General features: G+C 45.8%; 1 protein-coding gene across 1 annotated transcript; it reads left to right on the top strand.

The window, feature by feature from the left end:
• Positions 1 to 455: 455 nt before the first annotated feature.
• Positions 456 to 13,522, top strand: tmem168b (transmembrane protein 168b). Its single transcript, XM_080761315.1, has 10 exons — positions 456 to 1,292; positions 1,417 to 1,560; positions 5,789 to 5,921; positions 6,435 to 6,683; positions 8,222 to 8,305; positions 8,575 to 8,853; positions 8,992 to 9,134; positions 9,529 to 9,803; positions 10,353 to 10,508; positions 11,853 to 13,522. Exons 1-10 carry the CDS (start codon positions 1,030 to 1,032, stop codon positions 12,245 to 12,247), a joined length of 2,121 nt encoding a protein of 706 aa, XP_080617441.1. The 5' UTR covers positions 456 to 1,029; the 3' UTR covers positions 12,248 to 13,522.
• Positions 13,523 to 13,737: the final 215 nt, after the last annotated feature.

The raw sequence follows: 13,737 nt of genomic DNA, 5'->3' as shown, positions 1-13,737 counted from the left end.
GAGCACTTTTTGTAAACAAGAAAATAACATTTGCAGCACAATAAATCAAGTGGAAATTGTAAGTGAATTTATTGTAATCTTTTTATTATTGTGGTTATTATTATCATTATATTATCATTATTATACATTTGATTTTTCATACCAATACTTTTCTACGTTTACTCAAGTAAATCTTCAATTCCAGACGTTTACTTCTACATTGCAGTATTGGTACTTTTACTTAAAGCAACAAGAAAAAGGAGAAAAAAAAGTGACTATACTTTTTCCACCACGATTGATTTGAAATAGAAACCAGCTGTTGCTGTTCTGTGTGTAGGTTTTTCTCGCCCCCTAGTGGCGAAACAAAGAAAACTTCTTGGAGAAGTGGGTAAATTGATCCGCGCGTCAAAGCGTTTTGTCCCCGGTGGCTTGCCGTACTCGATCAAGTTTACTATAACAATGATGGCGACTGACTGTCATCTCAAACTTTCCCCAGAGTGACAGACAAACTTATCTGGCTGATATGGCGTCGACGTTCACCCCCTGCGTCTGCATTTAGGATGACCGCTCCTCTGGCAACTTTTCAAACTTAACAGAACATCCGGTTATAAAACAAAACCGTATTTAATTATTTATTCTAAAATGCCAACCATCATCAACATCATCATCAACAGCCGGCTAGGAGGAGACTGGAGAGGAGAACAGAGATAGCTAGCGATGCTAGACTTTGTTTGTAAGCTGTGTAAGTTTGTTAACTTAACAGTGCGAATGCGACTAATTAAAAGACTTGAGATTTTTGATATTTAGTCGACTAAGACTAGACTTAAGACTAAACAATATTCATAGGATATGACTTTCAGACTGAAATAAAAGGTGGCACAATTTGCTGTCAAAAAGTTGTGTGTTGAGGAGGATTGAGGAAGGAAGCTATACTTGTGTCGTGTCGGGTTCAATCAAATCATAACGTCTTCATGATGGCATTATTTTGGGGGCGTTTAGATTAGAAACGGGGCCATTCAGGGGGGTCAGAGTATACCCAGAAAGCTGGGGATGTGTCGCTTAGGACTCCGCTACGGTGTGAGCCACTGCCTGCGGGCAGCCATGAGCAGGCTGGACGAGGTGAACGGAGAGGTCAACATGTGGTCGTCTGTCCGCCTCCTGGGCTGCCTGTCCGGCCTCAACCTGATGGTGGCGCTCTGCCTGGGCCTGTACGTGCGCTGGGAGAAGACCCAGGAGGATGCCACCATCCTGGTCGCCTCCGTGCTGGCCCTGTTCGCCCTGGGCGTCGCCAGCATACTCTACTACTACTTCAGGTATTGATTGTACATTATTACGACTACTGTAGGTGTAGGAGATCTGCTGCCCACTCATTTATTTTAAAGCAGTGGTTCTTATCAAACTCTTTCATCAAATAAAAGTCTTGTTGCCTTCCTCCAGCATGGAGAGGCTGGGCAGGGGCCTGCTGCACCTGTGGTTGGGCTTTTTGCTGGGTCTGCTGTGCTTCCTCAACACCCTGGAGCTCCAGAGCGACGTGAAGGAGCAGGCCACCTGCTACCTCCTGCTGGCCAGCCTGCTGCTGAGGTAGGCTGGTTCATTACTGTATTAAGTACCCATTTAGACCTGAGGCAGATTCTAAAAAAAGTCTTCTAAATCCTAAAGGTTTTCTGAAAAACCTATGTTTCTATGTCAGTGGTGCTCAACCTTGTTCATGTCAAGGACCCCCAGAATTATTCGCTCTGAAAGAATATATATATTTTCAAAGATTTGTGCCACATTTTCATGATTTAAAAAAAAATGGCAGATCTACAAGCACACACACATTGTAGATCTGCTATTTTTCAATAGATAAAGTATAACGAGCATAATAATGCTTAAACACAAAGGGGTTCCCGTCCTGAATGGGTTAAATACCCTGCTGCTGAGGTACGCTGGTTGATTACTGTATTTAAAACCCTGCTGCTGAGGTAGTTTGCATAAAGTACAATCATACAATAATACTAAAAGGATAACCACAATGGAAACAAGACCCTGCACTGTATTCGATGCATCAACACCTGATATAAAGACATACAATACTATTATTCAAGGTATTAATGATTTAATTCAATCGCCTGTGACCTTGGCTACCAGCCACGCATGTGTCGGACTGTTGCATGTTGGACTGTTAGTACATCGGACCAACGTTACGTTTGTGCCCCTGTTTTTGCAAGCTAGAAGACTTGTCAGACAGGTGCTCTTTTATGGCTTTATTGAAGGAGGGTAGGGAGCAGCACATTTTTGATGGCTGCTGGTCAATTCCACATTTTGGTGGCATGTTTGAATGAGATCAGTGGTGGTCCCTCTGGTGTGCCTGTGGGAGTTTCTCACTCTTTTGAAGTAGTTAAGACGGGACATGGGCTGCTAGAATTATCCGTTGATGGCCCAATCATGAAACGGGGAAAGTCCTGTCTGAATGTATTAAAAAAACGATAAACGTACTCCGCTTGGATTACCCTCCTTGTCTCTGTCAAGACTGTTTAACCCATTCTGACCTGAGATCAGATTCATACGAGGTTTCCACTGGACACACACTGGTCTGATGAACCCATTCTGACCTGAGATCAGATTCTAAAAATGTCAGTCGTTCTTCGAATTTTTCAAAAATAGCAGACCTACAAGCTCGTATCGCGCCACTCGGTGGCGCGATATGAGCTTGTAGATCTGCTATTTTTCAATAGGTAAAGCATAACATGATGCTAACACCAAAATGGGTGCCCGGTCAGAATGGGTTAATAACAATCTACTGATGTTATGAATGATAATTTTTCTATTCTGTCAAACTCGGCAGTGTGCAGCCATGCTTTTTTTGTGTTCAAGATGGAAAACATACTTGGAAGTAGCTAAAGTAAAAGGACTCATTATGCCGATTTCAGAATCATACGTCATCTTATTTGTATTGTCCAATTATGGATGATCAAAATTGTGGATGTATTATGTGATCTAGACATGTCCTCTCATCAGGGAGAGAGGAGAGGGAACTGTCAGTAGATAAGGTCTCTAACCACATTCCGTGGGGCAATAAATAGGCTGCATGCAACTCTTGTGGGGTTGGGTGGTGGTAGGCTACCTTCCTGTAGAGTGAGGGGTGTTTTACGACACCTACAGGGGAAGGGGTGCTGACTCACTGAGTACACACATGTTGATAGCAGGGGAGCAATGTATGAAGTACCATTTCAATTCCTGTAATGTGTATCGATACGTGTTCTAGAGTCCATACTTAGATATTGGGTTAGCAAAACACAAGAGTCGACCAGTTTAAGCTAGTTTGAAATAGCAGCTAGCCTTACACCACAGGAAGTGTGGTGGAAACTGGCTGACAGGCATGGGCTTAGAACCACCTCTCTCAGGCAGAGAGAGCAGTCTGGGCTTTCGATTGGCTGACAACTTTGCCAGGGAGGTGTGACCTCAGTCAGGGCCTGCTGTAGCCTCGATACCCAGGCTTTCATTTCGTCTGCGCGAAAAATGAAAGCCTGGAGGAACGCATTGGCTGCCTTGGTCTAGAAGTGGGAGTCAACGCTTCCGGGTGGGTGTCGCTCCAAATTATGTGACGTAGCGCTTCACTAGGTGGGAGAGGAGTGGCCAGGGCTGACGGACAGATCGGTGAGATCCAATCAGGGCGTGCGCAAATCTCGGCCGCGACCCACCCCTATAGACCAGAAACTTAACACGTTAGCTCAGGCTAGGCCTGCTGTATCCATGTGTGTGGCTTAGCAGTGGGTTAGATTAAAAAGGGGAAGACCAAGAGGGCAACTGGTGAGAGGCCAATGGTAAATATATATATTGTGCATTATTAAGAACATGTGTTGTAATATGTTTAGATTGTAACAGAGTATGTATTGTGCCTCTTGATTTGTCTCCCAAACAATTAGATTTAAAACCATAGGTAAAACATAAGCATAGGTGATGCAAAGGTGGTAGTGTTGAACTAATCTGTAATCAGACCAACAGCTAAGTTGTACCAGATCGAGAGAGCGAAGAATGGCTCTCAAGTGGACGGTCTGGGCCAGCTTAGAATGTTTCACTGGCCGCGTTTATATGCAGGGTGATCATTCTGAATGAATACTTCAGAATAAAATACTTCGGAAGTAATGTTTTTTGCTGCGCGTTTCCATGGGAAATGGTCATTCCGAATGTTTGTTTACATGCATGTGATATAAGACATGATATATGTTAATTCATGTGAAACTACGCCATCTGCTGGACACATAAAATATAGACTGTTCATTCATTGTGACTGTCAGATGAAAGACAACACTTTGAAATCCCATCATTTCATTCCGCAGTAGTTTTGAGGCTGCTGCTTGGATAGGGGCGGACATATTGTTTACCGTCTTTTTTTTCCCCAACTGCTGCGGCTCCCCTTCTCCGCTGGGAAGGTGATCATCTCGTTTTTATGTGTACTTTTATTATCTACAGCACGGCCAGGGCTGGGCACGCAACACACTGATTATTATTGTATCGGGTCGCTCATTATTTTTGAGAGAGAGAGCGAGAGAGAGAGAGAGAGAGAGAGTGTGAGAGAGAGACTGTTGAACACACACACACACACACACACACACACACACACACACAGATCAGGGGTATCATCATCTGCTGCTGCTCCACGTTTTTTTTGTGCATGTCGGATCTGCAAAATGCACGAAATAACGCGCTCTATGTGCAAACTCCTCGGCGCGCCTTGGATATGAGCGCCTTGGGGCATGCTCAGAAAGACCACAATGAACTTGCATCCGAAGCAGTGTATATATGAGTCCAATTTTCTTTCAATCGCATTGAACATTGGAATAATCCGGCCAGTGACATCGGAATGGTTTTTAGATCGCATCGAGCATTATCATTCGGATTTAAGTTTTTGTAGGTGTTTACATGACAACGTGTAATAGGATTGAACTTCTATTCGGAATGAAAAGGGGATTTAACTGCTCATGTAAACGTAGCCAATGAGAGCTGAAATCCCAGCCGACAGATAGGTTATGGGCAGACTATTAGACACACATCGTGTGTCGGGGGAGGGGGAAACAAACAGTGTGTGTGTGTGTGTTATGTGTAATAACGAGTGAATAAAACCATATAAAAAGCATGAGTTTGTAAAGAGAAGCGATTATTGGAACGTTTTTTGGAACGTTTTAGTTCAGTCTATGAGTGTTGAATCTTAGTTAAAGTCTTGTCGGTTGCTCAGTCTGTCGGATACTCGGTTAATCTCCCGAAATCCGAACATTATAGGACTAATTAATTATTGATCAATACTGAGGCTATTTGAAAATAGCCAATGTGATTTGGTGTGAGCTTGTAGATCTGCTATTTTCACACTTTAAATCATTAAATACAGTAGTCTTAATCAAAACGTTTTAAATAAATCATGAAATGGACTCCGTCCATAACTGTAGTTCCCTTTTTCAGAAGGTGGCATAAAAATGTCCTTTTTCCGTGTTAGTTTTCCATAGCTTTGTTTGATTGGGTTAGGGTTCAACTTCAAATCTGATGCTGAGCCAATCAAATGAAGCTATGCGTTGAGGAAAAGCTGGACCAGGAACAGGACATATTTATACTACTGACTTTCTGGAAAGAGGAACTGCAGTTATGCTCAGAGCTTATTGATTTGAAGTCTTATGTATCGCCCAGACCTACTCATTTTTCCCAGCCATGCCCACTGTTGGTAGGGGAGTGTGGAGGCGAGGAGGGGATCTTTTCATGCAGCTGCAATGTTGGCGAGTTTGACGTCAACACTGTGTACAGTAACTTGACGTTCTCTTTACCTCATTGTAATCAGGACGCTGTGGGCCCTGCTGGCGAGGATGTGCGGGTGCACCAGACAGCGGCCGGCCTTCCTCACCTCGGCAGAGCTACTGGAGCTGACGGGCTTTGCCGTGGCGAGCGCCACACTGCTGCTCTCCCACACCAAGGTTAGAAGACGTTGACATTTAGTTTGTCTAATTCAGTACGTTTTAATTCGTTATTTAAGAGTGGGTTCGCTAGTTTTTATTTTTGAAAATGTTATTTAGTTGTGAGCTTGTTGTAGCTCTGCTAATTTCAGCACAACACCCGAGCGCAACCAAACTTCTACTCTCTTTCCCTCTAGTCCCTTTAGTCTAGTTTTTAGTCTAGTTTTTAGTCTTGGTTTTAATCATCATAGTTTAGTTTTTATTTAGTTTTCGTCAGTGAAAAAAACCATTTTGTCATAGTTTTGAGTCTGGGAAGTCAACACTATATACCCTATTGGCCTGAATATAAGATGAGACAATTTTATTTCTCCAATGGAAATATTCTAAAAAGCGGTGTTGTATTATAATCGGAGACTAGACTATTTTATTTCAATGTTCTTTTCTCCACAAAAAAAATGAGGGTCGTCTTCTAATCCGAGTCGTCTTATATTCGGGACAATACGGTATTAACCTTGATGCTCCCTCTCCCGCCAGTCCCTGAGCGTGGCCGTGCTCTCCGTGGCTCTGGCCAGCGTCATGGTGTCCCTGCGGACCAAGGCCCTGCTGGCGCTGCCCGCCCTGGTGCTCTTCTCCCTGCTCAGCGGGCTGCTGTTCTTCAGGTCACTGGCCGTGGACACCAACCCCTTCGCCCTGGCCTGCTTCTATACTCGGCTGCTCTGTGAGCCTCTGCTGGACGTCTACTTCAGTGGCCTGTCTGTGACCGAGCGATGGCAGCCCTTCCTGGTGGGTATTCTAGAGCAGGGGTTCCCAGAGTGGGGTCCGGGGGACCCCCAGGGGTCCTTGAGGGAGTTCCAGGGGGTCCCCAGCTAAATGATAGTTTCGAGTTAAATTAACATTGATTTTACTATATAAATTGGGGGTCCCAGAGATAGAAATGCCATTAAATGGATGTCCGTAGCCTAATGCATGTCAAACGCGACGGTCCTTGAAATTAAACTGGTTGAGAATCACTGCTAGAGCCATACAAATCTTCTCTTATGGTTATGGGGGGGGTCCCTGCCATGTATTTTGTAATGGGGTTCCGTGGGCTAATGACTGTCAATTTGGGGGTCCTTGACATGAAAAGGTTTGGGTTCTAGAGCAGTGGTTCCCAAACGTCTTAGCCCGTGACCCGAAAAATAAATTTGACGTTTTACAGGGACACAAACCAGTGAAAATAGTCCATCTACAATCTTCTTCCATTTTTCTTTGATTTCTTCATGAAATTACTGAAAGATTGGTAAACGTGCATTTCCCGTCAGTCCATCCGTCACCACACATCTCCATATATGGTCATGCCTCGTGACATCAGGGATGAAGATTCTTGATGTCATCAATATTAAGTCCATATATGGACATCCCTGATGTCATAAATATTGGCCAGCTCTCTACATCTGACCTCAAACCCTTAGATCTCTGTTCTGACATTCCATATGTCGATCCTTCCCCATCCAGCCTTTTCGTTGTCTCCCTTTTGACTGATACCTGTCCATTCAAACTCTAGACGGGCCCGCCCCTAAGTTATTAGTGCAGCCGTGCCCGGCAGCCGGCGAAAACTAGAGTTCTCAACAGCCCCGAAAATTAAGGCGTGTCCTTACCTGGACCCTCATCAAACCCTGTACACTCAAGACACTGCCCCCGCTGCCACACTTAGATCTCCATATATGGAGCTGACCTGACATTCCATATGTTGATCTGATCTCATCAAACCCTGTCCACTGTTAAAGAAATCTGTCGGTGAGCACTTATAACATAGTTGAAACATCAATAATGAGACGGACACAATTCAGAGTTTCAGAGTATTGGAATAGAATGTATTCGAATACGGAGACAGCAGTGAAGCGTTACAATGGAACACCGTACTGACTCACCACATCTCAGTCAGGCTTCAGCTTAAATACATTATTACCCCCCACCCCAGGGGTGGGTGGGTCTTGTACACATGACATCAGAGACCTCCAGACCACACATGTCACAGGTCACAGAAAACAGCTTCTCATGGCTTGGTTTATGACGTCCTTAAATGTACAAGCATTCCACATTTCCTTGACGGCACTCACTCAAGACACGCTCCATATATGGCCAGTACAGAATTCATTTATATAGATCTGACATCCCCCATGCCAAAGTGTCAGTGCTCGCCCAGCAGTCTGCTGTCACCCAGGCGGATACGTGCACGCGACCTCGTCCTTGAGGTTGCTTCTCGCCCCCAGGCGTCTTACTGGTTTGAGCCTAATATCTGTATGCTTGAGGTTTAATATGTGATGATGGTGACAACCCAGGTGTGGCGAGGCTTGTGGCGGAGGCTCTCTCTGCTGCCCCTACTGGTGGTGGAGCTCACCTTCCTCATCCTGGCCAGCTTAAAGGTAGTATTAAAACGACTTTATTGTTATTTAAAAAGGTGTGAATTGTTAAAAGATTTAATTGTTAAGAAGGGGTGGGTTAAAGATCATAGGTTGGGCGTGAGGCACTGTCTGTTTAAAAGTAGTAAAACATTTAAGCATGATGAGCAAAATCAATCGTAACATAACATTTTGGGTCATTAATATCATCTGTCTCCAAAGGTTTTTACAATCTGGTCTAAATGGGTTAACCGAAAACACACTTATTGCCCCCCCCCCTTTCCCCGTGGCAGCTGGCCAACCTGGAGCAGTGGTACGTGATGATCCCGGGCTTGGTGCTGTGCGGCCTGTTCTGGCTCATCTGCCACATGGTGTTTGTCATCACGATGTGGGGCTTCCACACCAAACTCAGCGAGTGCCAGAGGGTGTGCCTCGGCCAGACGGCAGGCTCCCTCAGCGGCCTGGATAAAGTCATGGCGTCCAAGGGCATGAGGCACTTCTGCCTGATCTCTGAACGCCTGCTGCTCTTCACCCTGGTGGCCACGGGCCTCCTCGCTGGTCTCTCGTGGCAGGTAAGGCTTTACTTTTGTTGTCTCCGCAATGTCAAAAACGATTACAAGTAATAGTTGCTCCATTCTGCTGAACTTTAGACTGAAGTTGAACCAGTGCTCTGACTGCGCCATGTAAATGTAAACGTGTTGCTCTCTCAGTCGTCCAACAGCCTGTTTGTCAGTGTGTTCCTGCTGGTCCTGCCCCTCGAGGCTCTGTTCCACGGCCTCTTCTACGAGCTGGCCAACTGCCTGGGAGGAACCTGCGTGGGCTACGCTGTCGTTATACCCACCAATTACTGCAGGTAAGACACATGTGTGGGCTGCGCTGTCGTTTTTATCTTTATTGTTTTAAATCTTGTTTAGTGTTGTGTTCTCTTACTTTTATGTAAAGCACTGGGCTGCATTGGATGTCATGAAAGGTGCTATACTTTATTAAGGGGTCCTGAACATTGTGAAGACCCCTGGCCTAGAATTTGTTAATTCGACCAGTTATGACTTATGAGGAATTTGAAATCAGAAAGCCATATTTTCATGGAAACATTAAATCACCAGTGTTGTTATGGTTAAGCTTAAAAAAAACATAAGACACACAATGATTTCTAATCGTCAACACCGTGACAGTAAAGGTGGTTGCACACTGGATGCATTTTTCGCTCGGTGTGGGGACCTTAACTTCTCTCTCTCTCTGTGTGTCAGTCCTGACGGCCAGGCCACCCTGCTGCCTCCGGAGCAGGTGCAGCGTCTGAACGCTCGCTCCACGGCCATGCTGAGCGCCGTGCAGCGCTTCTTCTCCCACCACCTGATCCAGACATTCGGCTGCGACTACTCCACCAGCGGCCTGGCGCTGGACGCCGTGCAGGCCAAGCTCAAGGCCTTCCTGGAGCTCCGCACGGCCGACGGGCCGCGCCACGACACATACGTGCTCTTCTACAGCGGACACACACACCGTTCCGGGGAGTGGGCCTTGGCAGGTGAGAATGAATGCAGCACTGTTGTTGATTATCCCATCCATTCAGGACGGGAACCCCTTTTGGTGTTTTAGGCATTATGTTATACTTTAGCTGTTGGAAAAATAGCAGATTTATAAAATCTGCTAAAACGCTATCTGGTGCCTGGAGCTCCTCTTCTCCCCCGTGTAGGCCTACACTGTATGTTTGAGATTCCTCCTTCCTGTGTGTCACTTCCTCTCTATGTAACGTAAACTTGTTTGGTGACATCACCCTGGTATCAGACCCGTCGCCTTTCATATATGAATAGGAAAGAATATTCTCACAATCAGTTCCACATGTTGCATTTCTCTTTTTTCAAAATAAATAACAAAATGACGATGTGCTATTGTCACACCTTTGCACTTTTACTCAAGTATATTTTGAATTCCGGACTTTTACTTGTAACAAGACTATATTGCAATATATCTATATTGCAGTATTGATACTCAAGTAAACATTAGGTACTTTTTCCGCCGCTGGCCAAAGAGGTCCTCAGACAATGATCTTTGTGCATCGTTCGTTTGCCACCAGGGGGAGACACTCTCCGCCTGGACCATATCTTGACGTGGTGGAGGGAGAAGAACGGCGCCTCGTGTTCGCGCCTCATCCTCGTGCTGGACTGCGACAACTCTGCGCCGTGGGTGCGTGACATACGCAAGGCGGAGGACCTCTACGTAGCCGTGCAAGGTATCTTATGATGTAGATCACACCAGTGGTTCCCAAAGTGGGGTCTGGGGACCCGGGTCCTTGAGGAAGTTCCAGGGGGTTCCCAGCTAAATGATAGTTTGGAACCAAAATGGACCCTTATGGGTCTGTAACTCCTGAGGTGTACAGATTGTACACCATTTGTAACATTGATTTTACAATTCAGTATTTTAGCTGTGACGTGAGCGCCCCCTCCTGAGATACTTCCGGGTCCTAATTTTGTGTCGCTTTTGTGTCCCCATGGAGTTATACTGTGACGCTCCGTCGGACTAAATCTGAGACGAAAACAACCACGAAAGTCTCATTTTACCGCTTTCCTTGCAACAACAAAGCTGCGCTGCTCTCCCAAATCTGGCTGTGACAGGCCGTCTGCCCCACATGGAATACTATCGCCATTTTATTTTATTGTGTCAACTAAATCCTCATTAATGCAAACTAGATTCAACATACTAAGCCTGCACGCATTCTAAATATGTCCCCGAAATATTTTACCGAGCAAATCAATAATAATGATAGTTTTAATTGTCTCCACATAATATATTTTTATTATCATGGACACTTGTACAAAACATTAATAATTCTACTCGAGTTGGAAGCATAAGACCCATTTTAACCCTCAATGGCTTCCTTTCTGAAAAATAACGTCATTGTAAAAAGATTCATGCGTTTAGATATTCTATTTACAATGGGATGTGGACGGGAGCTGGTGCCACTTGGACCCGGACGTAACGTAGCACTACAAAATGACGTCTGACTTAAATACTGAATATAAATTGGGGTCCCAGTGATTAGAAATGCCATTAAATGGGCCTAATGCATGTCGAACTGGGGATCATTGTAATGAAACGGGTTGAGAATCACTGCTAGAGCCATACAGATCTTCTCTTATGTGGGTCCCTGGCATATGTTTTGAAATGGGTGTCCGTGGGCTAATTGGTGTCAATTTGGGGGTCCCTGACATGAAAACCACACATGGTTGACACGCAGTGACATTTTGCACGCCAATCCCATGCACAACGCACTGAAGCGCACATTATACCACAGGTATCTGTATCTGATTGGTTGAGAATAGTTCTCTACCCTTGCTTCAAACGAACACCCAATAAAAACATTTAGAAAACAGCTGTGCTGGTCTCTGCAGGCAGTGGCTACCATCTAAGCTAGGTGTAAACACGCCCCCGTATTTTATTGAATATATATTTTTAAGGGTAACTGGCAGCACCTGCTGCTATGCTCACGCACCTTATCTCAGATTATATGTAGATTTTTGCCACGATGGGAAACTATGCACAAAAACTACAGCTGACTGTGATTGTCGTTCTGCAGGTGCGGAGCTGGTCTGTCCCAGGGACGTGGAGAGGGAGGAGGACGTGCCACGGCTCGGCGACTTCACGGCACAGTGGGTGGAGTTCAACTGCAACGCGGCCAGCGACATCCAGTGGTCGGAGAGGGGCCGCACGGTCCGGGCTGCCTACGGCGTCTCGCGGCAATGGAGCGACTACACGCTGCACCTGCCCACGGGCAGCGACGTCACCGACCACTGGCGGACGTATTTCCCCCGGGTCACCTACCCGGTGGTGCAGCTGGCGCTGTGGTGCGGCGGCCTCAACCTGCTCTGGGCCTGCGGCGCCTGCCTACGGTGTCTCCGGAGGGTCAAACTCAACTGGTTCCCGCCGGGGGTGCTGGACACTGGCCAGGGCTTCAAGCTCGTCAAGTCCTGAAGGAGATTTGCACAGTCACAAAGGTTCTTTTTTTAAATTTTTATTTAGTGAAATGTATATATATTTTTCCACAGCTCGTGACCATTTTGTAGAAGTCTGTTTTTTGATATTGATGTGCAGACAAATGTGGCAAATTATATTGAACCTAATATTGAAACAGCTCAGAGTGTTTCCACTGAAGATGATTGGTTCAGAACCCTAAAAGTTGGTTCGAAACTGGAACCAAAGAATGTCCGCCGGTTCCAAGAATCTAGAACGTAACGAGTTCTAGAACCAAAGTTATTTTTCGCCTATAGTTCATTTTTAATGAGACCTGCATTTTCTTTCTGTATGCGCGGATAATTGTCGTGAAATTGTCGTGCATGCTCGTTTTGTGCACACGCCCACGACTCACCAGACCTGGATTCTGTTTAGCTTTTTTTTTTACGCTTGCGTTGTCGCGCCCCTCTTGAGCAGACCTGTCGTTGATCCAGGCGACAACGTCTGCGTTCATCGCTGCCCGTTTAAAAGGACCTTTAGTGAGGTGTTTATAGCCACCATGGTCCATGAGCTTCCAGAACGTTGTCACAAATGTGCCTTGGCATAGACCGGTGGTTCCCGCCCTGCCGTCTCGTCCGGTAAGAAGGAGGGCTGTAATCAAAAAGAGGTTGGGAACCACTGATTGTACAAGTCTCTCAGGGTCCGACTTTTTTCTTTACTTTTCTTCTCCCTACTTGCTCAACAGGCCAAGTACTTCTCCGTCTAGGGCTGTCACAATTATTACATAATCGTCTAATCACAATTAATTGAGTTAATCGTGACAGCCCTACTTTCGTTGCCTAGGCAGGGGCGATATGTTTTACCCGCAGTGCAGCGCATGTATTTCTTTCTCAAATCCATTAGCTGTTGAAAGAAATACTATTATCCATCTATCTTTATATATTATATCGATCATATTTAATTGTAGATGAGAATTTGGTGTCAAGTTCCAACTATTAGCCTAACTTATTTGGAGTGGGCGGTTAAAGCAATATGGGAGAAATTCTAATGAATCGGACTCAGGGTTCCATGAGGGGGTTCCAAATGGACCCTTGCATGTCAGGGTTCCGTGAGAGGGGGTTCCAAATGGACCCTTGCATGTCAGGGTTCCGTGAGGGGGGGTTCCAAATGGACCCTTACAGGTCAGGGTTCCGTGAGAGGGGGTTCCAAATGGACCCTTACAGGTCAGAGTTCCATGAGGGGGTTCCAAATGGACCCTTACAGGTCAGGGTTCTGTGAGGGGGTTCCAAATGGACCCTTACAGGTCAGGGTTCCATGAGGGGGTTCCAAATGGACCCTTACAGGTCAGGGTTCCGTGAGGGGGGGGTTCCAAATGGACCCTTGCATGTCAGGGTTCCGTGAGAGGGGGTTCCAAATGGACACTTGCATGTCAGGGTTCCGTGAGGGGGGGTTCCAAATGGACCCTTACAGGTCAGGGTTCTGTGAGGGGGTTCCAAATGGACCCTTACAGG

This window comes from Protomyctophum bolini (genome assembly GCF_963924005.1).
Source record: "Protomyctophum bolini genome assembly, chromosome: 4".
Lineage (NCBI taxonomy): Eukaryota > Metazoa > Chordata > Actinopteri > Myctophiformes > Myctophidae > Protomyctophum > Protomyctophum bolini.
This window is presented reverse-complemented; position numbering and strand designations above follow the sequence as displayed.

What these genes read in the sequence shown, in the direction of transcription:
- tmem168b (XM_080761315.1), top strand. Translation starts at nt 1,030, where the DNA reads ATGTGTCGCTTAGGACTCCGCTACGGTGTGAGCCACTGCCTGCGGGCA. An exon ending in CTGGCCAGCCTGCTGCTGAG is followed by an intron (nt 1,561 to 5,788) that starts GTAGGCTGGTTC and finishes CATTGTAATCAG; the next exon opens with GACGCTGTGGGCCCTGCTGG. An exon ending in AGCGATGGCAGCCCTTCCTG is followed by an intron (nt 6,684 to 8,221) that starts GTGGGTATTCTA and finishes GTGACAACCCAG; the next exon opens with GTGTGGCGAGGCTTGTGGCG.